The sequence below is a fragment of the Vulpes lagopus genome, chromosome 23 (genome assembly GCF_018345385.1).
Source record: "Vulpes lagopus strain Blue_001 chromosome 23, ASM1834538v1, whole genome shotgun sequence".
Classification (NCBI taxonomy): domain Eukaryota; kingdom Metazoa; phylum Chordata; class Mammalia; order Carnivora; family Canidae; genus Vulpes; species Vulpes lagopus.
Window position 1 is genome coordinate 44,858,507 of NC_054846.1, and position 27,459 is coordinate 44,885,965.

The window sequence follows — 27,459 nt, forward strand, 5'->3', positions numbered from 1 at the left end:
CAAACACTTCATTCATTTTATTCAAAAAATGTATTTAAAACAAACCTTAAAAAGAATTTAAAAATAATTATTTATCGCTTCTCCTGATATGAAAAAAACAGATAAATTTAACACTTGTTGAAACAGAACCCAGTTTTCTGATAGTTCCTTCCTGTCTTCCCCCTCTGCTTACTTGTATTAACTTGGTCCCAACCCTTGGGGTGGTAAATTCTTTGGGAACGCAGAAGCCAACTTTTCTATGTTTCATATTGCTATGGAATTATATTGAGTTGTTTGTAAATTTTAACTTCGTAAAAGTCTTCATTTAGACTCAAATGTAGGAGTAGTCTAACGACTGATAGCAAAATGCAATTTTGTTTGTGTTAACTTATTCCAGCCTTTTCTGAATTTCTGGCTCAAACTTGTTTAAGTTTCTTAAAGGGTCAAAAAAAGTTAAACTTTAAAATAACTTGTTAATAGAAAACAAAATGGGCATAGAAGTAATTTGGCTTAAGAAGGTTATTGTCACAACGATTATAAAAGGAAAACTGATGGTAGGTTATTTTATTTTCACTATGATTTCAGCAAAAAATTAAAATTAAAGCTTTGTCTTAGAACATGTTTACTTTGCCTTAAATGTCTTATTTAAAGTTAATAGATTTTCTTAACTCTTTTACCTGAAATAGTTTTAATTTCTTATTGATAATAAAGAAAATGCCTGTGATAACAACAATTGCTATTCTCTAAGTGTATACTTTGTCAGACTGCCCTCACAACAGCCACTAAAGGTAGATATTTGTTTATTCTCACTTTTATAGAAAGAGAGAAGGGCTCTGAACTGGAGGTTAATTATCTTCTCTAAGACTTCACAGCTTAAGGGGTGTCTTAGTACTTTGCCACTAATGTGTTGACTCTGTGCCCGTCTTTCTGAATAGAATTGCTTAAAATTTGCTGTCACCTTTTGAGAGAGATCACAAGCAGGAGTAGGGAGTTGCAGAGGGAGATGGAGAAGCAGACTCCCCGCTGAGCAGGGACCCACCCCCAACCCCACTCCAATGCAGGCTTGATCCCCGACTCCAGGATCATGACCTTGAGCCAAGGCAGACACTTAACCAACTGAGCTACCCAGGCACCCCAATAGTATTAAATTCTATACCAGAATACCTGTGCTATATTAATAAAGTTTTATTCCCTTTTTTATTCCAAATCCTGTTGATATAGAGATTGGAGCAAGATATTTAAAAAGCAATGATAACAGTTTTCTTTTTCTTGTTCATTAGTTTTATTTTGTGAAATATTGTAACTTATTTTAGAATAATACCAGTAATTCCAGTTGAACTACTGAAATATTCTATATTTGAAACTAATCTTGAGATCTACTTTTGAGTTACTTATTTATAAAATATCACCTTTGAACTGCACAGTCTAAGCTAGTTACTATTTAGGTCTAGAAGTGGGTAAGAACATGGGCTTTGTAGACCTTCAGCTACATGTTACAGTCTAAGCTCTGTTGCTTGGTTGTATGATCTGGGTAATTAATTAAATTCTCCAGGTTTTCAGTTTCCTCATCTATTATATAAAGATAATAGTAGTATCTACCTTCCACAATTGTTTTGAGTTTTGAGATCATATATCTGTAAAGTGCCTATTACAAAGCCACAGACTTTATAAATAGCCAATAAATAAAAGCTAGTATTCTTGTTGTTGATATAACTAGCTGTATTAAGTCTTCTCTCCAAAAAAATAATTAGAAGGCAGGAGAGGCAATAAAATACATTGAAAAAAAGCTGTAGGCTACTCAGTAATGTGGGTGTTATACTTTCTCAGAATCTCAGTTTTTCTTTGTAGAATATTGAGGCAGACATTCTGCTTCAATAAAAAAATATATAGGTAAGATTATTCATTCTACTTGATAGAGACAGTATGATCTAGAGAAACCAGAAATTTCTTTGAAAATATGAAGCAATATGTCAGTATGAGTTGGTAGTGTTTTTAAAAATAATAAAATGCACTAGTTTCTAAAATATTATTAAACTTTTTTTGAATGTAGCCTTGATACAAATTATTATGCCTGGTGAAAGGGATGCCAAGAGGTAATACAAAATAGTCTGTCTGAATTAGGTTTATTTGGGGAAAACTAGCTAGATGGATAGCTAAGGCAGTAACAGATTTACTACTGAGTGTTTTTTTTTTTTTTTTTTTTAAGATTTATTTATTCATGAGAGACAGAGAGAGAGAGAGAGAGAGAAGCAAGCTCTGTGCATGGAGCCTGACATGGGACTTGATCCCGGGTCTCCAGGATCAAACCCTGAGCTGAAGGCAGGTGCTAAATCGCTGAGCCACCTGGGCTGCCCGATTTACTGAGAGTTAAATGATGGACATAAACAAGGCATAGTTTACAAGCTGTGAAAAGTGGGTGGTTGTTATACACTGGGGTAGTTAGAAAAGTTTTCTTAAAGAGAATGTAAACTTTGACTAGCACAGGTAAATGGTGAACATAGGATTGAAAATGAGCAAGGAGAGCATTCTAGGAAGGGAGAATAAAAAGAGGCAAAGCTAAATGGAAGAATTAATTGCTTATGGGTTTTTTTTCTAAGGGACAAATGAATTAGAAAAATTAAGGTATATTGCAAAGTAGTATTATTTATAGGAATAATAATTTATGAGTCAGAGAGAGACCAAAATTGTAGAAAGTTTTGAGTACCAGACCCAGGATTTTAAACTTGATTGTGTAAGTCATGGTATGTCATTGAATATTTTATGTAGATAGATGAATCTGGAAGCAAGATATAATAAAATTATTAGGAAGAGTAAAAGATATTAAGAGACTATTATAGTGGTCTGGATGTAAGGTTGTGAAAGCTTGGATTCAGTATGACTATTAGTGTCCATTGATTTAATATTCTTCTGCAACGCCTGGGTGGCTCAGTGGTCGAAAGACTGCTTTTGCTCCCTCCATGGAGCCTGCTTCTCCCTCTTCCTGTGTCTCTGCCTCTCTCTCTGTCTCTCTGTCTCTCATGAATAAATAAATAAATTCTTTAAAAAAATTAATATTCTTTTTCCATAGAGGATTACTTTTTCTATTCTTCTTTTAAGTAGGTTCCACACCCAATGTGGAGCCCAACCTGGGGCTTGAAGTCATGACCCTGAGATCAAGACCTAAGCTGAAATCAAAAGTCAGACATTTAACTTGACAAAGCCACCCACACAACCCTACTTTCTCTATTTTTAAAAAATTCTTTGACTCATTCATTATTCTACTTGTGTATGGTTCAATTTTTATGGTAGTTTTGTCTTAGGCAGTATATACTGAAAAATATGGATTGAATCTCTGTACCTGGAACTAATCTATTTTAGGACACAAATATATATTTAATATGTGTCTTTTGATATTTTGTAAAAGTCCAGAACTTAGATTTAGAAATTAACCACTAAGAAAAGCTTGAGTTAAATTTTTATTAATAGATTGAGGTAGACTGTGAAATATTTTTTTAGATTAAAAAAATTGAATGTTTTTCACCTTTGGGAAAGTCATTATATCTTTTGAATATCTTATATATTATTTCTGTTGCCAGAAGAAACTTGCTTTAGAAGTCTATTAACAGGTAAAAATCTTTTGTTGTATTAAAAATGTTTTATATAAATGACTTTTCAGAAAAGAATACAGTTTTTAAAATATGTATGAATCTTCTCACTTGAAGTAATCTTTCTTAAGATTCTAATGTGAATTGGGTACTTTGAATCAAGGATTTCTGAAATGGAAGGAATGCAAAGATGATTTAGTTCAGTAATTCTTAGAATGTAGTAAATGAATATCTTCCTAATGGGCCTAGAGATTATCCAACTTCCCGAAACTTTTCTTTTTACACACTTAAACTAGATGAGTTTTTCAGGATTACTGTGCTTTGGTATTCATAATGTAAAATTGGTATGTTATTAGACTTTACTGAGAGCTTTAAATCCTAATCTAAGAACTGTGACTACTATATATAATATTTGGCAACATTGTATAGCTTGTATATTTGGGCATGCAAGTTAATGGAATTGCCCCAGTGTTTGGTAGCATCAAGTATTATTTTGAGTGGATCAGAGTTTTAAATGTTGCAATTCTTCTTCCTTTTATAAATATTATTAGCTTAACTTCGTTGTTATGGATTTGATTAGTTTTGTGTTCTTAGTGATAATTTTTTTAGCAACAGTATTTTAGTATACAAGTTTCCTAATAATTGGTCTTTGAGACATGTATGCATTCAAGTCTAATTATAAATTATCCATATGCTAATTTCTTATAATTCCAAAATATTCTTGTATAATGGCACTTTTTTGTTCTTATTAGATACTCCCTCCATGGAAAGCAGGAATGTATGGAGAAGGACTGTGAAGTCTCTTGTCTAATCTATAATAAATGGGCCTCAGAGTTTGAGGGTCACCAAATTTGGCACATCCTCTTATCTAACATTTGTCCTTTAAGACCAGCTTGTTATGTGTTTTGCAAATGTTTAAATACTTGAGAGAGGCTGTTCTCTTTTCTTTCCCTTTAACAAAGGGGAAAGAAGGAAATAAAAGCCTTTTGAGAATGTCCAAGTCCTTTGACTACTTTTCATCCTTCGCCTTTGTAGGAAACTTAGAGATCATTTATTTAGTCTAATGATTTACCTAATGTAAGAATTCTATCTATAGTATCCCCCAGCAGCTCATCATCCAGCCTCTGAATTGAACATATGATAGATAGCATAGAGTGTCAAAGACCGCTTAAATCATTATGTTTGAACTTGAAAAGGCTTCTCTGTTAAATTTCACTGTTGTCATTAGACTAGTTTCCTATTGCCGCTGTAACAAGTTAACAGAAATTTGGTGGCTTAAACCACAAATTTATTATCTTATAGTTCTGGATATAAGAAATCTAAAAGCAAGATGATGTGTTCCTTCTGGAGCCTCTGAGAGGAGAACTTATTTCCTTATCAGTGTTTAAAAGTTGCATTCATGCATTAGCTTATGTCCCTTTACTCCTCCCATCACCTCTTTTGTGGTCACATCTCCCACTGCTCACTTTGATCTTGCCTCCCTCTTTTAAAGACACTGCGGGATTATGTTGGGCCCCCTCTTGTGCTTCAGGATAACTGCCCTATCTCAAGGTCCTTAACTTAATCACATCTGCAAACTCCCTTTTACCACGCGAGGTAACATTCACAGGATCAGGATGGGAGGCCATTCTTCTGCCTACCATAGTCATAGTAATAACCCCTGGTGCATCCCAGTCTAGGGGAGTGGGCCCTACAGCTGAGTGATCCAATATTTGGTCTAGTGGAGCATCTTACCTGTGGAAGTGCCAGTTAGATTGAGGTCCTCAGTTGTGTAAATTCTTAGGTTGCAGAGATCTTCTTACATAAAGTATTAACTAGGAATTTTAGTCACCAATGTACCTACATACTGATTCTGTCATATTAAAATAGCTCTAATAGCTGCTTGGTAACTCTAAGAATTTATATTTTAATCACATTTAAGAATGATGTTATCTTTCTTGAACTTTTTATTATGGAAAATTTCAAATGTGTTTTTCAAAAGATGGACTAGTGTAGTGAATCATCATGTACCTGTCACTTGCCTTTAGCAATTATCAGTTCAGGTCGGTCTTCTATTATCTGTAGTCCTACCTTCTTATCCCCCACCCCCCTTTTTTTTGTAGATATTTCAGTCAATATCTCTAAAATATTAAGATTTTTCTTTTAAACTTGAACCATAAATACCATTAGTATCCTAAAAATGAGTAATTCTTTTGTCAATGCTTAAACTTCCCTGATTATCTTATAAATATTATTTTTTGTAATCCTTATGTTGGCCTTGGTTGATAAGTCATTGAGGTCTTTTTAATCTTTTAAATCTGTCTTGCATCTGTTTTTAATTTTTTCTTTTCAGTTTATTGAAGTGAATAAATAAGGTAGTTTGTCTTGTAGAATTTCTCATCATCTGGATTTTACCCCATGGTGATTATTTAGTATGTTTCTTAGTCACTTATGCTTCTTGCAGGTTGATCATTAGAGTTAGAGGCTTGCTCAGATTCAGGTTCAATTTTTTTTGACAAGTATACTTCATTGAGGGTGTTGGGTATTATTATTAGGAGGCATATAATATCTGTCTCCCTTCTTGTGATGATAGCAGCCATTGATGATCATTGCCTAGATATGTTAATTCACTAAGGTTGTATAAATTAATATCCTAACTAGCTTACAAAAATGAGGGCTGGAGAGAATAACTGTGACTAGTCCCTTCCTTTTACCAAAACTAACCTGCCTATATTTTGTCTTCTAGACCATTAATCTTTTTGCATTTTACAACTTTACTGAACTTTCTACTAAAGGGAGATATTTTTTAAAAGGAAAACAATTTTACAAGTATATCTTATACTTTATCTTCTTTAACTTATGAATGTTACAAGTTAATAGTACTTAAGTATTTGTAATGTTTGAATTTCCCAAGTGGGAAAATATCACTTAGTTATTTCGTATTGTATAGGTACTTAGATTCTATCTTATTGTAGCTTCTTTTTTTGACTTGTTAAATGTTCTTATTAGAAACTTGAATAATATAATGTAAAAAATTTGCAGATATATAACAAACTCTAATAAACTCTAAAAGAGATGGAAAAAGAGTTAGTTTTGAAAAATAGCCAGTGATTTACACAGTACATCAGCACAGTACTTCTAAGCCAGAAATATTTTGTATTTCCATTATGCTTGCAGAGCTTTTCCAAGTATGTTCACAGGACTATGGAATTCCTCAAGACCCTTTCAGAGAGTCTGTGAGGTAAAAAAAAATATATATATATATTAGTAATATAATGGTATTTGATGTTATTTGCCCTTTTTCTCATTCTCTCATGAATGTACAGTGTACTTTTCCAGAGACTGTATGTAATGATGATGTCGGTCTGCTGGCTAATAAGAGTATGTGCTTGTGTTTTCAAGTTTTCTTAGCTTAATTTTTTTCCTAAGCAGTGTTTTTTTTACTCAAAATTTATTTTTTAGAATAGTTTTTGGCATAGAGAAAAGTTACGAAGTTCTCATGTACTTTGTACTCAATTTTCCCTTTACTAACTCATTTATGGTACATTTGATATAATTAATGAATCTAGGTTGATACATTTTTAACTAAAGTCCATACTTGACTCAGATTTCTTTAGTTTTACATATTGTCCTTTTCTATTCAGAATCCCATATGGAATACCACATTTAGTAGTCATGTCTCCTTTGAGTCCTTTTGGCTATGATTTCCTTGTTTCTGATGAGCTTGACAATTTTGCAGAGTACTGGTTAGATATTTTGCACAATGTCCCTCAATTGAAATTTGTCTGTTTTTCTCTGATTAGACTGGTCCTTATGGGTTTGGGGAGGAGACCACAAAGGTGAAATGCCATTTTGTCACATCATTGTCAAAGGTATATACTATACTATTAACCTGACTTGTCATTTCTGATGTTGACTTTAATCACCTGGCTGAGATAGTGAATTTCCATTTTTAATTTACAATAGGGCAAATATCAGTAGGTATAATCCACTTTAAACAGCAGCTCTTTGGAGTCTTCAGTGATTTCTGGGATAGTGAAGGGATCTGGAGATCAAAAGTTTGCAAATTCTTCAATGAAGCCGTTATCAACTAACATTTTAAGGAAGAATAATTTACAACTTCCTAATATGAAAAGAGGGATCCAGAAAGTGATGGAGGTGGAGGCAGGGTAAAAAGAAGAAGTGATAGGGCCTTCCCTTCAGGAATGAGGGAGTGATGATCAAGATAAAACTTTATTACAAAATTGTACCTAGGATTATTATGATCTGTATCTTTCAAGGAGATTTGTTTTTATTTTGTTTCTGTTTTCATTTTGACATTTACAAATATTGGTTGAATGCATACTTATTTTGTCTTTGTGAGTTATAATATTTTGTCTGATTCACATCATCTGCAAATAATAGTTTATTTCTTTCCAATCCTTATACAGTTAGGCCTGTGGTTTTGTGTATGTATGTCTGCAGGTGAGAGTTGGTGAAGTGTTAATGGCCTTTTTTATTTTTCTAGAAATTCATCCATTTTGTATAATTTTCAAAAATTTTTAAGATTTATTATTTTGCTACTTTGTAGAATCCATCATGTCCTCTTTAGGGCTCTCCTGTTTGGGGGATGTGGCACTTTTGCTTCTCTTTTATCTCTCATGTTTTCCATCTTTTCAGTATCCCCTCTTATTGAATTCCTTCATCACTCTTCCTGCTATTTTATTTGTCTTGCTGTTCAAACCTGCTGTATACTTTGTTTAATCATAATATTTTATACCCAGTATTATTGTTTTCATTCATTCATGTGAATGTTTGGTCATACTTCATTTTTTACAGTAGTCTCTCATACCTTTTTGAGCATATTTATTATGGTTATTTTAAGTTTTCAGTGGGTTTGGCTCACTAATTTTCTCTCTAGCTGAGATTCTTCACTTTATTTTATTTCATAGTATTTGGACCTTAGGATATTATTTTTATGAATTTATGCTTCCTTGGAAATGATATTCTTTTGGGAATATTAATTGCTTTGTCTGATTGATACTGTCCTAAGAATGGAAAGAGCCTGGAGACTCTTTTGGTTTGATAAAGGGAATATATGTCTTAGAGAAGAGAATCTCTTGTTAAAATCATTGCTTCATCATTTTTCATTTGTTCTCCAACCAATATATTCTGTTTCTTAGAGAACTTTTCTGTATATTTTCTCTGGGCATAGCTCACAGCCACAAGCTGCCTCCCTAGTTATAATCACTTAGTTCATTTGGGGAAAAGGGTAGTGAGAGATAGGGGTCAACCTCTTTGCCTGTGCTTATAGTTTTTGCATACCACAACTGGACACATGTGCAGTCCTAATTCTAATTTATTTATTTATTTTTAAGTAGTGGAGCCCAACATGAGGCTTGAACTCACAAACCTGAGTTCAAGACCTAAGCTGAGATCAAGGTTGGATGTTTAACCTACTGAGCCACCTACAGTTTAAAAATAAAGTGTTTAAAAAATAAAAATAAAATTAAAAAATAAATAAAAATAAAGTGTTTAGAACTGTGTTTAATGTTTTCTAGTTGGTAATAAATCATGTTCTATCCTGGTAGTGAAGACAGGATGGGCAATGATCTGTCCAGTATTACTGAGAAAAAGGCACAGAAAGATGACTTACAACTTTCCCTCTTACCCTTACCCCTTTCCTCCATGTGTGGTACTGTACTATCTTTCTGATCTAAGGTTGTTTGCTATCCATCCATCTTCAAGGATAGGTTCAGAGACAGTATTAGTTATTTCACTAGCAAATAACTCAGTTTTCATTTGTATAAGAAATCAGTAACTTTCTTTTTGGCTTTGCATTCTCTATATGTAGAATGAGGTGGTGGCAGAACGAACAGCAGGACTGTTTAACAGTTCATTCCTATTAAGATATGTGGCAGCTGTGACATGCCCATAGTTTAAAAGTCAAAAGTAGAACTCACACAACTCCCAAGTAAATAGATTGTCATTTATTCAATAGAAAGTTATTTGTTTTGCTAAAGTAGACTTGAGGTAAACTGCCTTCAAAATTTTATTATTTAATATCCATAAATAATGCAATCATTCAGTTTTTAAATGAAAGATTTTTCAAGAACATTTTTACTTGCTGTTTCTCTTAAGCCTTAAGACATGCAGGTGCTTTTATAAGCAGAATACCATTAAAGCCACTGCTCTATGCTTAACTCTATTAAAAAAAAAAAAAGATTTTATTTATTTATTTGAAAGAGAGCATGAGTCTACAACCAGGGGGAAGGGTAGAGGGAGAAGCAGACTCACCTCTGAGCAGGGAGCCCATGTAAGGTAAGGCTCTTCCCCAAAACCCCAGGATCATGACCTGAGCCAAAGGCAGACTCTTAACCAACTGAGCCACCCAGGCACCCCTCTTACATTTAACTCTTAATTAAGATTATGTCCATTAAGAGTCTTAAATTTCTTCTTGTTTTTGTAGAAAATAAAGTGAAAGTCCATCAAACCTCAGATTAGAATGTGAAGGATTAGAATTTTAGCATGTTAGAGATACATGAAGATAAAATTTGATTATAGGTTCAAGAAAACCTCCACTTGTTCAGCTGTTTAAGAGAGCAGTTAAGGGATTTTTATCCAGACCTCTGATCACCTTAGTAGGTTTTCATTAACTTAAGACTACTTCACAAGTCACCTTACTAAGTTTAATATAGTGAAAACAACAGCAATGGTGCAAAAAAAAAGAAAAAAAAAAAAGCATGAGAGGGGAAATGAATTTGTGTGTGTGGATACACATAAAGTTTAATTATACTTTTGGTCAAACATTTATTGAGTTTAGAAAATTAACCTACCTTCACAGAGCACATTTATGCACATGGTACCTTGTACTTGGTTTTAGTTCTCACAGGCATTATTGTTTGCTGCTTAGGGTAATTGGTAGAAAGTAAAACTACAAGAAATGAATAGCAACTAACATTTGGTAAATTTCTGTCAAATGCTAGAAGCTATTTCAGGTGCTTTGCATGTAAACTTATGTAATTTTCTAACAAACCTATGAGATAGTATTACAACCCTCATTTACTAGCAGAGAATACAGATAAGTGTCTCAGGGTCATATAGCTAGTAAGTGGCAGAACTGGGATACATTTTGGCTCCATAGGCCAAGCTTTAATTATTTTTCTATACTGCATCTCAACCAAGTTACAATCAGAATATACAGGTTGGAATTTTTTTTTTTAAGATTTTATTTATTTATTCATGACAGACAGAGAGATAGGCAGAGACACAGGCAGAGGGAGAAGCAGGCTCCATGTAGGGAACCTGATGTGGGACTCGATCCCGGGTCTCCAGGATCACACCCCCTGCCGAAGGCGGCGCTAAACCGCTGAGCCCCCGGGGCTGCCCTGGAATTTTTGTTTTTAAGGTAATGTCAAACCTCTGAGTTTTTTCTTTTTTTTTTTTTTTTTGGAGCCAAGAAACAACCTGTTTAGTGTTGTGATTTGGGAAAGTGATCTTGGCAGAATTATGGAATACTGCAGGGACAACTAGCTGAACATTGTAGATTTATCTCTGAGGGGTCTTGAAAAAATCCATTGCTCAGGTTGTATGTACCCTGTTCAATTGAATTAGAATCTAAGAGGGTGAGATACAGACATCAGTACTTTTTAAAAGTCTTCTTGCTGATTTTAATGCACAGCCAAAGTTGAGAACTATAGAAATAGAGGCAGTTAGCCCAGGGAACAAGTTAGCGTGGAGTTGTGTAATCTAAGTAGAAGAAAATTAACACCCATAGGGTGGTGTTAGCTGATCAGAAAATACGTCCCTTTTAGGTTTTGCTTTTTTTCTCTAGATTTTTAGAATTTGCACTTTCCATTTTTGGGTTACTTTATTAGTATATAGAGAAAAAACTCTTATTTTTGCAAACTTGCTATATGTTCTGATCTTGGCTGTGTCTCTCATACACTTTCTCATTAATCTCCTCCAATGTACTGGGGGGAAGATATTACTCTGTTTCTGAAGAAATTGAGCCTCTGAAGGAATTAGTAATTTTTCTAAGATCACGTAGCTAATCAGCGGTCCATGTTAGGATTTAAATACACACACTCCTATTTTATTATTCTTGTCATTGAATGTAAAGGCTAATGTTTTTATATTATAAATTGATCTATGTCATACCCAGCCTTTTAAAAATTTTATGTGCATTACCTAATATTATGTATACTTTGAAAAGTATGTGATACGTGATCTATTGTATTTAACTCAAACCTTGTTCTCCTTTAACTAATTTTGATTTTTCTATCTTGGGTGAATATTTTGGCATTTAGGCAGTATATAGTTGCTGAGACATGAAGAACAGTTGCTAATTGCATTTTTATGTGTGGTAGATATAATTATGAGTCATGGAAGTTGACGCTTCCATAATATTATTAGCAGTCTTTCCTGTGGCTTGATACTTAACAACATAATATGCTAATCAGTAATTTGTCAGAAATAGAACTCTAGAAGGAAAGAAAGTATTTGTTATACAGTCCTTATGTCTTAATTAAGATCCTGGTCATGATTCAATATAGAATGTGGGCTTATGTATCTATGTAAGGAATTGGCCAAAATGAAATTCCAAATAAACTTTTATTTCAGACTGAAAAGCAAAGTCATTTAAGTAGGTCATAAGATTAAGCATCATACACTGAAATATTGATGTATATGAGCTGTCTCCTCTAATCAGTTGTCATATCTAACCTGGCATGATTGTGATATGATTACATGGTTTCTGTTGTGGTTATCAGGTGACTATGGATGGTTAGGTCAGATATAGAGGAGAATATTGATTAATTCAAAGGCCAAGGTCATGTGGATTTAGTCCTTTTAATGGATAGTTCACTTTTTTCTTATTTCATAACCACATACCTCACCAGCTGTCTCACCAGGTGTATTAACCGTAGTTACAGCTGACATAATCGATTTTGAACTTCCCTTGTATATGAAGTCCTTGATGGAGGAAGTTGTTTTCATCATGGCAAGAGACCACCATTACCAGAAGCTCCATTATGAAAAATAGGTGGTGAATTTGTAACAGTGTTATTTATGAAGGACAAAATTATTTAAGAAAAAAGGGAATTCGTAACAAAGGGATTTTGGCATATGATAGCCAGAGACTAATAGTGGAAGAAAATATGAATATACTTTACATTCATTCTAGAGAATGTCAGAATACGGGGGCTGTTGCTATTTTCTGGGAATACTATGGAAGTCTTCTGGTGAAGTTACTTTATTTTTTTTAGACTAGGGGGTGGGGCAGAGGGAGAGAAAGAATCTTAAGGAGGCTCCACGCCCAGTGTGAGCCCACGTAGGGCTCCATCTCAGGACCCTGAAATGATCTGAGCCGAAATCAAGAGTCAGACACTTAACTGACTGAGCCACCCAAGCGCCCCTGTTGAAGGTTCTTTTGAACAGAATCCTAAAGGATAAGAGCCAGTGTGGAGCTTGCAGCTCTGTTAGGCCGTCTATGATGGTTAGGCTGTACGTGTTGAGGTTGGGGGAAAGGTGAGTTAGGATTTTTCACTTCCTCAGAAAGCAACATGATGGTGCAGTGCAGGGGCACTGTCCGTGGAACTGTTCTACATGGAACTCTGTGGGCAATCCCCTACAGTTCTGCCTGAGAAGAGACGAATGCAGTGACAACACATGTAGTATCCTTCTGAGATACCTGGTGTGGGAGGCCAGGAAATCCCTCACCAAAAATGTGATATTTTATCTGAGATAAGAAGGAGTGCAGCAGGAGGATGATTGGGAGACCTTTAAGAAGCTGGAGCTCAGAAGAGTTAAGGTGGACAACTAATTTGGGGAGTTGTTAGTGAATAGAGCCCATTTCAAAGTTAAGTCAATGGAATCATCTGGGGAAAACATGTTGAATGGGTACAAAAGATATTCTAGGATGCAACCTGGGGGGCAGAGGCAGAAGGGGAAGATGGGAGCCAAGCAAGGAGAGGGAAGAAGAGAGAGAAAATAGCTTGGAAACTGGGGAAGGAGAAAGAGTTTTGAGAAAAGGAGTGATCAGTGGTGGCAAATCCTAAAGAGTGGTCGGTTAGGTTGAGCTGGGGAGAGGTAAGTTTGGCTAGACTTGAAATGTTTTATACTGTAGGCACTTACGACTAATTTACATTTAAATTAAATAAATTCAACTCCTCAGGTTTCACTAGCACATTTCAGTAATTTAACAGCTAGCTAGCTGCCGTATTGGATAGTTTAGATATACACTATTTCCATCATCACAGGGAGTTCTATTTGATAGCATTGTACTAGACCATTGTAAAATTAGGGAAAAGTTAAATAAAAATTCATTGTTTTACTTATTTGTGATAGCAATAGAGAAAATACTATGAGATAACTAATTATGTATTACCAGAGAACTGATGTTAGGAAGTCAGAGTTTTAGCTTGAACTGTGGTAGCAGAATTGGCAATTTGACTTGAGCCTTCAAGGTCAGGGAACTTTCAAGCTATTGAATAGGGAAGCAAAAACAAAGGGAAAAAATTGCAGCTCACTCTGAGCATAATCAATTTTACTAGACAGAGAATTTAGGTAAGTGGAATTTTAGAGTTGCAAAGCTATCTTATGGGGCATCAGAACACCTCTGTGGCATGAATGCTGTAGACAGTCAATGCTGTAGACAATTTAAATGTTAGGATTTGGGGCTTATTTTCTAAAGAATGGGTACTATCAAATGTTTTTAAGTGGAGGACTAACATGGTGAATGTGATAGTTTATGGAATTAACTTGATAAATTAAGATGTTGGTTTTTTTTCTTAGTCTTTGTCATTTGTTGCACTACTAAGTAATTATGCCGTATGTCTACATACTGCTTTTTAAAAAGCCTATAAAGTAAAAAAAAAAGTAAAAAAAAAAAAAAGCCTATAAAGTACACTCACGTAAATCATTATTAAGCCTACAATTATTCTGGAAAATTGTAACATTTATAATTATGTATTCACAGAGAAGAAAATCTCAGAGTTCAGTAATATGCTAATGATGGGGCCAGCTTGAAGAATTGAGTAATACTGGGTAGATTGGAGATAACTTACCTTAATGTCACATAAATTACTATACAGTACATATAGTCTCCAATCTTGTTGGCAGTAGGGACCATGTCTTTATGTTTTTGAATTCCAGTACCTAGCATAGTAAATGAATGAATGAGATGTGACTTAGTGCAGGGACATCTATTGAAAGGGAGATGAGAAATGAGATGATGTGAATCTGGCCTAGGAAATAATATTAATGGGAATTGAAAGAAAGGTCCAGATGTGAGGTAGACATTGTCTAGGTAAAAATCATCTAAACTTAATGACTTCTTGAGATGTTGGGGATGGGGGAAGAGTCTCAGGTGACTCGAGGGTTTAGGTCTCAGTGAAAATAAGATGCTACCATTGAAAAACTCCGGCAAATTGGCATGGAAACTGGTTACTGAGGGAAACTACAGATTGCTGTTTTTGACTTAAAGATGCTTTTCTAAAACCAGCTTAGAGCCAGCCTTTCCTTTGTTTATAGACTTTTAGAACCAGAAGTTAATTTGCCGTAATGTCTGAATCATGCAAGTGGCAATGTTTTGGGGTGAAGTTAGAGATAAGGTGGATCTAAAGGAGAAGCTTGGAAGTCATCTGAATAAAGTTGATAGATAAGATTTGAGCATGAGCACAGTCTGCGGGGAAGGAGCAGGTAGAGAAAAAACAAGTAGTTGAGGACTGAACATTGCTTATGGCCACTCACTTACTAGAAGAGAAGACAAAGTGGAGCCAGGAAAACAGGAGAATGGAAGCCAGAGGAGTTGAGTACTTTAGAAACAGAGGAGAAAGTTTACGTGGGGAAATGGCTGATAGAATTAAATATACATGCAGGGAGGATAAGAACTGTGAAGAAGCCTCAGACAATGCCCGAGACAACTTCACAGACTGGCAGATTGATGGGAACTTCTCCTCAGAGGTTTTTGTGTTGCTGTTGTTGTTTTAAAGAATTGAGTTTCCAGTGTAAACATATTATTGCCTTTTTTTTTTTTTGCTACTTCTTAAAAGATTAATGCACCACTTAATTCATTTGATACACTGTGGGTGCTCTCTAAATTCAGATTCAAGTGTTTGACATTAAATCACTCCTGAGAAAATTTATTTTTTTTTTAGATCTTGCCATATTCAGAAGTTGCTGAAGTTCAAGAGACAGTGAGTAATATATAGTGCTATGTATGAAATGTTAACATTTTTGTATTTTTTCAGGATTTTGAATTGGATTCCTAAAATATATTTTGACTCTATTTTATCATAGATGGTTATGTCATTATACTAAGTAACATAGATTGAAAAGATCACTTTAAAAATTTACATTTTTTTCCAAAATGTAAATAGATTTTTTTTTTTTACTGTAAAAATCATGCATACCAGTGGGGGCATATTTAAACAATACAGAAGAATGTAATAAGTAAAATTCTGCCTTTTAAAAGAGGCAACCACTTTTAATAGTTTGGTGGCCTCTTTACTAAGTTTGTTCATGTGTATTTGTCTTACATATGAAATTTTATAAAAGTAGAGTCATACAATCTTTTATAACCTATTTTTAAAAGTCAATGTATAATGAACAGTGAATAAAAAATCTTTAATGGCTACATAGTACTTAATTATATGAATATTATTTAATAGTAGATTATTATTTTAGATTACTGTAAATGATGTGATAAATATCTGTGGATGCCTCTTTTAATATTTTGGATGATCACCTTAGTATACATTCCTAGAAGTACATTTGCTGGATCAAAAGTCTGATTAGGTTATTTTAAAATAACTGCTTGGCAGGCCAGTTAATATTCTCTTTTTTTTTTTTTTTTTTTTAAATTTATGATAGTCACAGAGAGAGAGAGAGAGAGGCAGAGACACAGGCAGAGGGAGAAGCAGGCTCCATGCACCGGGAGCCCGATGTGGGACTCGATCCCGGGTCTCCAGGATCGCGCCCTGGGCCAAAGGCAGGCGCCAAACCGCTGCGCCACCCAGGGATCCCAGTTAATATTCTCTATCCAACAGTGATAAGCTCTAGTTCCTAGAAAAATATTTCCGTAAAATATCTCCTGTAAAACTCAGGGATAAAATGTACACAATGTGTGTTTTGCAGTTGATGCAAGAATATGAAAAGTTCAGTTGAGTATAGAGAAAGAACTCAAAAAAAAAAAAAAAAAAAAAGAGAGAGAGAGAGAGGGCTCCTGTAGAAAAAACAAACAAATCTCAACTATATTTTAGATCTTTTCACTAAAGACCACTACCCTGAGGGCCAAAGATAACACTAAGGAGCGTGCTCTTGGGATGTTTTATATAATCCTCCTTCCAAATTGTGGCTTCTGAGAGCCAGCTGCAGAAGGATTGCTTCTATGAGTACAACTTGATCAACTTTTTTGGGGGGAAGAGGTGCAACTTGCTTGAAACTTTATTTTCAAATTGTATCAATGCTTAAGAAGCTTTTTGTACTTTGGCTTAAGCTCAAAAGATGACTTAAATCAATATGTATGTAAAAGGGAGGTGCTGTGCTTAAGGCAATGGAATCAAGCTATAACTCTTACGAGATTGTTTCTGTGTTATAAGGTGGCCATCTGTCCTGAGTTGCTTGGGCCTAAGGGGTTTCCCAGGATATAGGGTGTGATTATGAATTTCTACCTATTCCTTTATACTTCTGAAAGATGGCAAGTTTTATGCTAATTTTAGATGGCACGGCAAATACTTAGAAGTACATTAAGTAAAGTCCCATTTTTGCATAATGCTCTTTTCCTGAGATTTGTAGACTAAAATCAGTAAAGATTTAAGCTATACTTCCTGCTTTTAGTTAAAGTAGTTGATAGTATACTAATTAATAACAAATAGAAAAACTCTAGGTGTGTTACTATTATTTTACCATTTTCAGCCCATACTTTCTGCCAAAATAGAGAATCTGTTTATATGATAAAGAAATTGTTGAAATGACTGTATGGACGTCGTTGAAGGAATAATGATAAATATGATGTTATTCAATTAGAGGTAATGTTTGCATCATACCTTTAATGGTCTTCTTTGAATAAGCTGAGGAAAATTTCCTGGATTCTTTGAGTTTCTACTAGTATTTTGGTTCTCTAACAAAAGCCAAAAAGAGTTGACTAGCTTTTTATTTTTTTAAATAACTAAGATACTTGTGTAGATATTTCACATCAATAATTTCACATTGTCTTTATTCATGTGTTATACAAGATGGAACTGTGCCTAGTAGGCCCAGGTCCTAAAAGCAATAAAAGTAAGAAGTGTAGTGTGCGCGATCTAACAGGCACACAAGACTTCAGTGATATAAGTTACTTGGTAAAATTAATATGCAATCTTCAGTTATCCCTATCCCATTCCCCATTGGCATCACTTACAGGCAGCTCTGGGAGGATCATTTCACTTGGATCCCAGTTTAATGCCTTTGTATCCACAATTTTCTGGGGAAGGTTTCTGAAATCTTACTTCTTGTTATATTTCCACTTTTACTGGAGTGTTTCAGCTTAATTCTTAGTTCTGCTGTTCCATTATAATGTCTGTTTTCTGGTGCCTGTTCTTTTATTCTGTTGCATTTTTTGGTCTCTTGTGATTAGCTGTTCAGGTTCATATAACCTAACTCTCACACATATCATAATTTATACTGTTTCTTACAAACCTGAACCTTTCTCTGTACAAGTTTATAGATCCAGTTGCCTACTTGACATTTTGACTTGGATGTCTAGTAGATATATCAAATTTAACCTGTCTCAAACTTAACACTTCTGTTTTTCTTTCAATAAACTAACCCCCTCAATGTCCTTTCCATCTCAGACAATGACAGTTCCATGCTCAGACGCCAACACTTACATCATTTTGATTTTTCTTTAAAATAAATAAACTTCATGTTTGGTCTGTTTGGAAATCCTGTTGGTGCTACCTTCAAAATATATTCAGAACTCAACCACTTCCTCTCCCCCTCACTTCTTACCTTGATCCAAGTCTCTTTCATTTCTCCCCCTACGTTATTACAGTAACTTCTGACTGGTTATACTCCTGTCCCTCTAGTCCATTCTCAACACAGCAGCCAGAATAATCCTGTTAAAACGTTTTCAGATTATGTCACTCCTTTTCTCAGAAATCCAGTGGCACCCCATCTCATTCAGAATAAAGCCAAAATCCTGACTAGGTCCTACACAGTCTGGCACCCATTTATTTATTTCTTTGACTTCATTTCCTACTACTTTACTATTTGTGTTGTATTCCAGCCTCTCTGGACTTTTTACTATCCTCCAAGCCCTCCAGACTTGCTCCCATCCCAATCCACCACTCTATACATGTTCCTCCCTTTGCCTAGAATATTCTTCCCCTTTATGTCCTTATCATAAATTCCCTCATTTTACTCAGTCAGTTCTGTAGTGAAGCCTTCTTAGGTCACCCTATCTTAAATTATAACTCCCTCTTCCTTAACATTTTATAAAACCTCGTTCTCTGCTGATTTTTTCCTTAGTAACTATACTATATAATATGCAACAAATTTTTACTTGTTTAGTATGTTATTCATTTCTCCCACTAGAACATAATACCACAAAGGACAAAATTGTTATCTTTTTTGTTTACTCCTATATCCCTTGGTGCCTAAAATGATACCTGTCTATATAATAGGTATTTATAAATATTTGGTTGGATGGATGAATGATAGGAATAGACAGTGTTTGTTTTGATTCTTTATTATCTCAATATGAAAAAATTAGTCTAATAGAATCAGATTTATATGACAAATATACTTAAGATAATGTTGAAGCATAATTTGAAACAAATATCAGAAGTTACTGTATATGGTGGAGATTGTTTTCTGGGAGCAAACAGGCAAGAAGTACAGCTGCAAAGAAGTTGACATAATGCTGTTAATTAACAAAATTTGAGAATTATGTACAATGAAAGTGAACTTAATTATTTACTCTAAATAGAAGATCAACTAGAAAGCCTTCATAAATGACTGGCCCTGTGAAATTAAATAGTCCCAACTATGCATATATGGTTAGAACCATTGCTCTCCTTCAAGAAATTCAGATTTTCTGGTAAATCTAGGAAAATTAGTAATTATATCAATACAGATGATTTTTAGAGAATGTCTGTGAAATATTTGTCAAGTTGACCATGGTTGACTCTGTCATTTTCTTAACTTCTTTTCTGTTTTCCAGTATCATACTAGTTATTTATTGGTATATAACAAATCTGAAAATTAAGTGGTATAAAACAGCAAGCATTTATTATTTTATAATTTCTCTGGGTCAAGAATTCAAGAACAGTTTACTAGGTGTCCCTGGTTCAAAAATCTCTCATGTGGTTGTAGTCAAGCCACTGGGAGTGGGGGGGGGTGGAGAGCGGGGTTGCTGCAGTCTCATCCGAAAGCTTGACTGGGTAGATGGGAGGGCATGGAGACCCAAGGCAGGAGATATGTTTACCCAACAAACTCACATGATGCTTGACATCATTCCTTCACCTCATGGGCCTGTCTACAAGACTGCCTCATGACTCTGCAGTTGGCTTTCCCCAGGGTGATCTAAGAGCTAGCAAGGGGCTATAAATAAGATGCAGGTCATAGTCTTTACAGTCTAATCTTGGAAGTGACGTTGATTCACTTCTGCTATATTCTATTCATTAGAAGTGATTCAGTGAGCCCAGAATATGCTCAAAGAAAAGGGATTATACACGAAGACAGGGGAATCCCTGGGGCCTTCATAGGGATTTCCTACCACAAACACTTTAATCTTTTCCCACATGCTTGCTCGTTGTGGTAACATGGCCATCAGTAATAAGGACTTAAACACAGTTCTTTGTCATTACAGCTGTATTTTTTTTAGTTTATCTTTGAAGCTGAATTCAGTTTATAGAATAATGGGCAACTATGGAAAAATGACTAGAGCCAAATGCCATAAAGGAATTAGAATCCAATTTCAAGCATTAAGAAGCAACAGGGCCAAGATTTTTTCCCTAGGAGGCAAAGCAAACAACTGCTACCTTTCTTTTTGGTCACGGATAATTAAGATTCCTTCCTTCAATAATATAATCAGTGGGAATTTTAAATTTTTGTCACTTCAGTTTTGATGTTGCTGTACTTGGTATTTGAAATGAAGGAAGGCTGAGGATTCTGTTTCTACCAAAGGAAATCAAAACACTTGTCTATAGGCAACATTTAGCATAATGTTGTATGTTAAAATAGTAACTGGACGAAAGGTCAGTAGTCTTATTTCTTTGTGTTGATTTCAAGATATTCGTTTCAGGATTAGATCTTCCTTCTTAAAGACCAGTAGCTCCACGTGATAACACTCCATATTAAGTGGGTCTTAAGAAAATTTTATCTGACAATAAAATTTATCATTCTAACCCATATTGCTCTTTGTTTTTTTTTTGCCATTTGAGAAAAAAAAAATGTTCTACTTTGTTGATGTCTTTGTAAAAGCTCTTTGCACAATGCTTGGCATATAATAAGCACTCAGTAAATGTTCCTTTCTTTTTATAGACTGAATTTCTATGTAGTGTTAAGTGCTTTCATGGCATGCATAACTAATATTTAATAGTGCATGGGTGTTATAGATTTATAACCATTTAAATTTAAAGAATGAACAACTTTGGGCTGTCCCTTACATTTCTAAATAATTTTACCACTCCTAACCCATATCTTGAGTTTAAATTGAAAGTAATTTTTGACTTGAACAATTTTTAAAACAAAAATACTTTAGTTGATTATATTCTGGTCTTTCTGTCTTTATTTTCCAAAACTTAAATATTTGATATTGCTTAAGCCAAGATCTTTTTATGTGTGGCAGAGGACATTCCTTGTGAACTATGATTACTAGGATTGTTGTGCATGTGCTTTCTACTTATAAACTAATGCTTATTTTCCTTGTCGTTTTGTTTCACTGCTGCTTCAATCCTGATGCATTTTGCTTCTTCCTGGTTTGGATTGTATTTGTTTGCTGCTCAATTACCCTGCATTTAAAGCTTCTTGGTGATAGCAAAGATGTCCTTGGGCCATCAAGTAAGTAGCCAAAGTTTGAATGGCATATTTGGAGTCATAATATTTTGCTGTATAATTATAAAAGGCATACGTTATTTCTCTATTGATTATTAAGTCTTTTTCTTTTCTTTCCAGGCACTGAAATACTAAGTAAAGAATATAAATGGTCTTTCAGTGCCCATCTGAGTTTGGTAGTGTTTGGATATTTACTTCTTGATTGTCTAAAGGTGGATTATTTACTTAGCCAACTACCTAATTCATAATTCAAGACTTCTTCATAGCATTCCTCTCTACAATTATCATAAAGCATAGATCAGACTTCTTTGAGACTGGACATGGTACAAGAAATTCACTGCCATTTGAAAATGAGAAATACTGTTTTGATTTTTTCCCCCACCATCTTTACATAATAAATAGGTTTCATAACCAAATTATCTATTTGTACTTTGGAGATTTCATAAGTGAAACATGTTTCATCTTAGAGATTTAGAAAATATACCCATTAAATTTATGTCTGGAGAAAAAAGGTTTTTTTTTTACCAGACACTGCTAGCTTTGAGGGGCGATATACAATGAGTACAACATGTGCCCTGCCCTTAAGGATCACTATAGTTTAGCAGGGTTTTTATAGCCATTACTAGATAATTTCAGAGCATTATCAGAGAGGCAACTTTTGTATTAAAAATCATGGAATTACTGAGGTGAAAGGAACCTCAGATATCATCTAATTAAGTATTAACTTTGTAGATAAAGAGCCTGAAACTAAGAATTTAAATGACTAAGGAGTTAGAATTGGTTACTAGTCCAGTGTGTTCTCCCCATTTTAAAACATCAATGAAATCATCAGTTTGCTGATTTAAAATCTAACCAAATAATCAAAATATTATTGTGTCATAGATCAGACAAAGATTTAAACTTTATTGAAGAGCAATGTAGAAATTATATTGATGTAGAAAGTTTAGTATTTATTCCTTAAACAGTTTATATGACCACTGCAAGTCAGGTCACTGCTCTGGAGCTCTTTTTTTACATCCCCCCCCCCCCCCCCAATTGGTTAAACAAAGGGACTGAGCAAGATAATGGGAAGCATTCTTCTAGTTGTAAAATTCTTTGGTATGGATTTGTTGCTATTTGTCTCTAATACTGATTATAGTATGTATGTGATTTTTTTTCAAAAATTGAGACAACTCAATATGCAAAAATTCTTTTTAAAAGGCACCTGGCAGCTTCAGTCAGTAGAGCATATGTAGTTCTTGATTTTGGAGTTGTAAGTTCGAGCCTTGTGTTGGGTATAGAGATTACTTAAAAGTAAAAATAAAATCTTTTTGACAAAATCCTTTTTAAAGTTCTTAATTGCAACAATTCACAGTATTTTAAATATATTGTTTACTATACAACCAGCATTATTAGAATCATAGAAATTTTAAAAGTTGAAAAAGTGTACAGATATCAAAACATTTTTATGTTTTCTTGTCAGCCTTACTTGTGATACCTGGCAGATATTTTCAGTGGATTTACCAATTACTTTAGTTACCTCATATATTTAGATGTTGGCTCAAACTGATTGGTGATGCTGAACTGACGAATAGAACTTTTTTAAGGTTTTATTTATTTATTTATTCATTTAAATACAGAGGGAGGCAGAGACACAGGCAGAGGGAGAGGCAGGCTCCCCATAGAGAGCCTAACTCAGGATTTGATCCCAGAACCCTGGGATCATGACCTGAGCCAAAGGTAGACATTCAACCACTGAGCCACCCAGGTGCCCCTATAATTGAATTTTTAATGCCAAATACAATGGTTCTGTTGTACAAATTGGATTTTATAAATGGAGATCTTTAATTTCTACTTGGAATAGAAGAGATTTATTGTGGTCACATATTTCCTGCATACACAACTAAGAATATGTGATTTTATATTAGAGATGAGTTTATATTGTACTCTGCCAACTATTAAAAGGCTGAAGCTATATAATTACTAGAGATCACATATCTTTTAGAGTGAAAAGTGATTTCATTAATAGTGGGATCTGTACTGAATGAGAAAAAACTATAATGATACATACAAACATATTTAAATTCTTTAAATTTACACCATTCTTTAAATTCTTTAAAGGGGAGCCTTAGTTTATGTATACAATGGAATATTACTCAGCAATTAGAAACGACAAATACCCCCCATTTGCTTCAACGTGGATGGAACTGGAGGGTATTATGCTGAGTGAAATAAGTCAATCGGAGAAGGACAAACAGTGTATGTTCTCATTCATTTGGGGAATATAAATAATAGTGAAAAGGAATATAAAGGAAGGGAAAAGAAATGTTGGGAAATATCAGGAAGGGAGACAGAACATAAAGACTCCTAACTCGGGGAAACGAACTAGGGGTGGTGGAAGGGGAGGAGGGCGGGTGTTGGAGGGGAATGGGTGACGGGCACTGAGGTGGACACTTGACGGGATGAGCACTGGGTGTTTTTCTGTATGTTGGTAAATTGAACACCAATAAAAATTAATTAAAAAAAAATAAAGGGGAGCCTTAGGATTTATTTAGAGATTATTTATGACTTTAATTACTTTATTTTAGCTTTCTTAGATTAAGGGCAAATACCACACTATGAAGCTTGGAAAATTCTTCATATTTTTCTTTTCTTTTTTTTTTTTTTTAAATTTTTTATTTATCTACGATAGTCACACAGAGAGAGAGAGGCAGAGACACAGGCAGAGGGAGAAGCAGGCTCCATGCACCGGATGCCTGACATGGGATTCGATCCCAGGTCTCCAGGATCGCGCCCTGGGCCAAAGGCAGGCGCCAAACCGCTGCGCCACCCAGGGATCCCTCTTCATATTTTTCTATTGATGAGTTGACTTCACAAAGTAAGATGGTAGTTATAGAATCATATTCTCCTTAGAAGTTACATTGGTATGTTAATATTAATTATTCCAGCATGTTTAGTTTCTACTGTACTTAAGATAATACAATATGAATAGCAAAGTAGGTTAACGTTATTTCCACTATAAAGTAGAACCAGAAGAGGGCACTGTGATGCTATCTGTAATAGGTGAGGCAGTTGTGTCAGAAACTACGCTGGAGTCCTGCAGTGATTCATTTGTCAAAAATCTACCTAGTCATTTAGCACGTGTTTATTGTCATTTTTAGGCCAATACAGATAAAAAGGTGAATGCCCTTCTCGAGCTTACATTCAAATAGTCTAAGATTGTACAAGTGATGTAAGACATCAAAATGATTTTTATATTATACAGATCCTCTTGTCTGTATAGTTGTTAATGTTTGTGAATGGGGTAAGAGAATAAATAGGAAAAAAATTCTAATTTTTTTCTAAATATATAGTTACTCTATTGCTATTTCTATAAACTCTCTCACTTCAAGATTATCAGAATCATAAATAGTAAGGAATTAGAAAGAAATGAGTAGAACTAAATTTACACTTTGCAGACTATTTCCTTCTTTATATAGTGAAGTTATTCAAGATAGAGATACCTATATCTTAGTGATGGAATACTGAAGTATACTTTAATCTACTAGCTGTTCTTCTCATAATGGTTTTTAAATTAGCCTAAAATGCCTCATACTACAAAAGAATATATGTGGCATATGTAAATCATAAAGCATAATCATCCACTGAGTATGTATTGAAGCTACCCCTGAACTTGAATCTTTAGAATCCCTCATGTTCTATTTTTTTTATCCCTCATGTTCTAATATGTGCTTTTTCTCTCCTCTATCCCTGTGTATGCCTCCAAGAGGTGATGATAAGTTTGTATTTTTTGTCATTTGCTTTTTTAAAAAATTATTTTTTGATATTTTTAAATTCCATATGTGTCACTAAGTTTTGCTTAGTTAATTTTATGACTGATATCATGCTATGTGTCATTTTAGGATTTGTTTTTTGTCGCTAATATTATATTTTCAAGATTCAACCATGTTTTGGGGTATAGTTATAGATCATTCCTTTTCAGTGCTGTATGCTATTCTACGTGTATATCACAATCTATCTTATTTTCAGTTGATGAATATTTAAGTTGTTTTGATTTTGCTCTTATGAACGTTCTTATTTTCTCTTGGTAAATGCATATGAGTATTATTTCTAGGTATAAAGCTAAAAGGGAAATTGTTGGGTCCATAGGGTATGCTGAAATTCAGTTTTAATAAGGTAGTTCTATGTTGTTTTCTTTTTTTCTATGTTGTTCTCAAAGTGCTTATATCAGTTTATTCTCCAGAAGCAGTGCATAAAATGTCTCATTGTTTCCCATCCTTATCAGCATTTCTCTTATCAGACTAATTTTTGTCAGTTTTACTGAGTTTAAAATATTTGTTTCATTGTGATCTTGATTTGTGTTTTTCTGGTTACCAAAGAGGATGAACATCTTTTCATATATATATTGGCCTTTTTCATTTTCTTCTACGAACTCAATATTCAAGCCTACCCTTCCCTCCCCCAAATTTTTCTTTTTCTTTAACTGCAAATTTTTTGTATTGAGATACAATTTACATACAAACTTATATTAGTTTCAGGTATATAATGATGATTCAATATTTGTATGTTTTGCAAAATGATCACCACAGTAAATCTCATCAACATCCACCATCATACATAGATAAGAATTTTTTTCTTATGATGAGAGCTTCTAAGATTTATTTTCTTAGCAACCTTCAAATATGCAGTATAGTATTAACTATAATTACCATGCTGTATGTCACATTCACATCACTTATTTATTCTATAATTGAAAGTTTGTAACCTTTAATTCCCTTTGCCCATTTTGCCCACTCACTAACCCCCCCGTCTCTGGCAAGCACCAGTCTGTTCTCTGTATCTGTGAACGTGGTTTTTGGACTTGGAACATATGTATTTGTCTTTCTCTGTTAGACTTAATTTACTTAGCATGGTGCCCTCAGAGTCCACCCATGTTACAAATGGCAAATTTCATTCTTTATGGCTGAGTAATATTCCATTCATTTGTCAGTGGACACTTGGCTATGGTAAATAATAACATGCTGTGGTGAACATAGGGGTGCATATATGTTTTCAAATTTGCGTTTTCACTTTCTTCAGAAAAATATGCTGAAGTTGAATTGCTGGATTATATGTTAGTTTCTATTTTTGACTTTTCTAGGATCCTCCATACTGTTTCCATAGTGGCTACAATAATTTACATTCCCACCAACTGTGCATAGGTAGTCAGGTTTCTCCATATCTTTGCCAATACTTGTTATTTCCTTTCTTTTTTGATAATAGTTGTTCTGATAGGTTTGAGGGGATAGCTTATTATGGTTTTGATTTGCATTTCCTTGGTGATTAGTGATGTTTAGCATCTTTTCATGTACCTGTTGGCCATTATTTCTTTGGAAAAGTGTTTATTCAGACCTCCTGACCATTTTTAAGTCAAGTTGTTTTTTGTTGATGAGTTATATGAGCTCTTGGTGTATTTTGGACATTAACTCCTTATCAGTTATATGACTTGCAAATATTTTCTCCCTTTTAGTAGGTTGCTGGTTTCCTTTGCAGTGCAGAAGTTTTTTGGTTTGATGTAGTCCTGTTGTTTATTTTTTGCTTTTGTTGCCTCTGCTTTTGGTGTCAGATCCAAAAAACCCTCACCAAATCTTATGTCAAGGAGCTTGCTACCTGTGTTTTCTTTTAGGAGTTTTAAGGCTTCAGGTCTTAAATTCAAGTCTTTGATCTGTTTTGAGTTAATTTTTGAAGATGATGTAAGATAGTGCTCCAGTTTCATTCTTTTGTATGTGGCTGTCCAGTTTCCCCAGCACCACTTATTGAAAGACAACCCTTTTCCCCATTATATATTCTTGGCTCCTTTGTCATAAATTAATTTGACCATATATTCATGGGTGTATTTTTGGACCCTCTATTCTTTTCTGTTGATTTATGTGTCAGTTTT

General features: G+C 34.3%; 1 protein-coding gene across 7 annotated transcripts in view; it reads left to right on the forward strand.

The window, feature by feature from the left end:
* Window positions 1-27,459, forward strand: part of OSBPL8 (oxysterol binding protein like 8) — a 147,779-nt gene that overhangs the window by 40,856 nt on the left and 79,464 nt on the right. For 2 of the 7 annotated variants that reach the window (XM_041737924.1, XM_041737925.1), the window contains 2 exons: window positions 15,680-15,718; window positions 21,530-21,566. The exons of 2 other annotated variants lie outside the window; for them this stretch is intronic. In XM_041737924.1, coding sequence (XP_041593858.1) covers window positions 15,680-15,718; window positions 21,530-21,566 — 76 coding nt within the window. The remainder of the gene's footprint in view (window positions 1-15,679; window positions 15,719-21,529; window positions 21,567-27,459) is intronic. 3 more of the 7 variants (XM_041737928.1, XM_041737930.1, XM_041737927.1) reach the window with 2 other exon arrangements.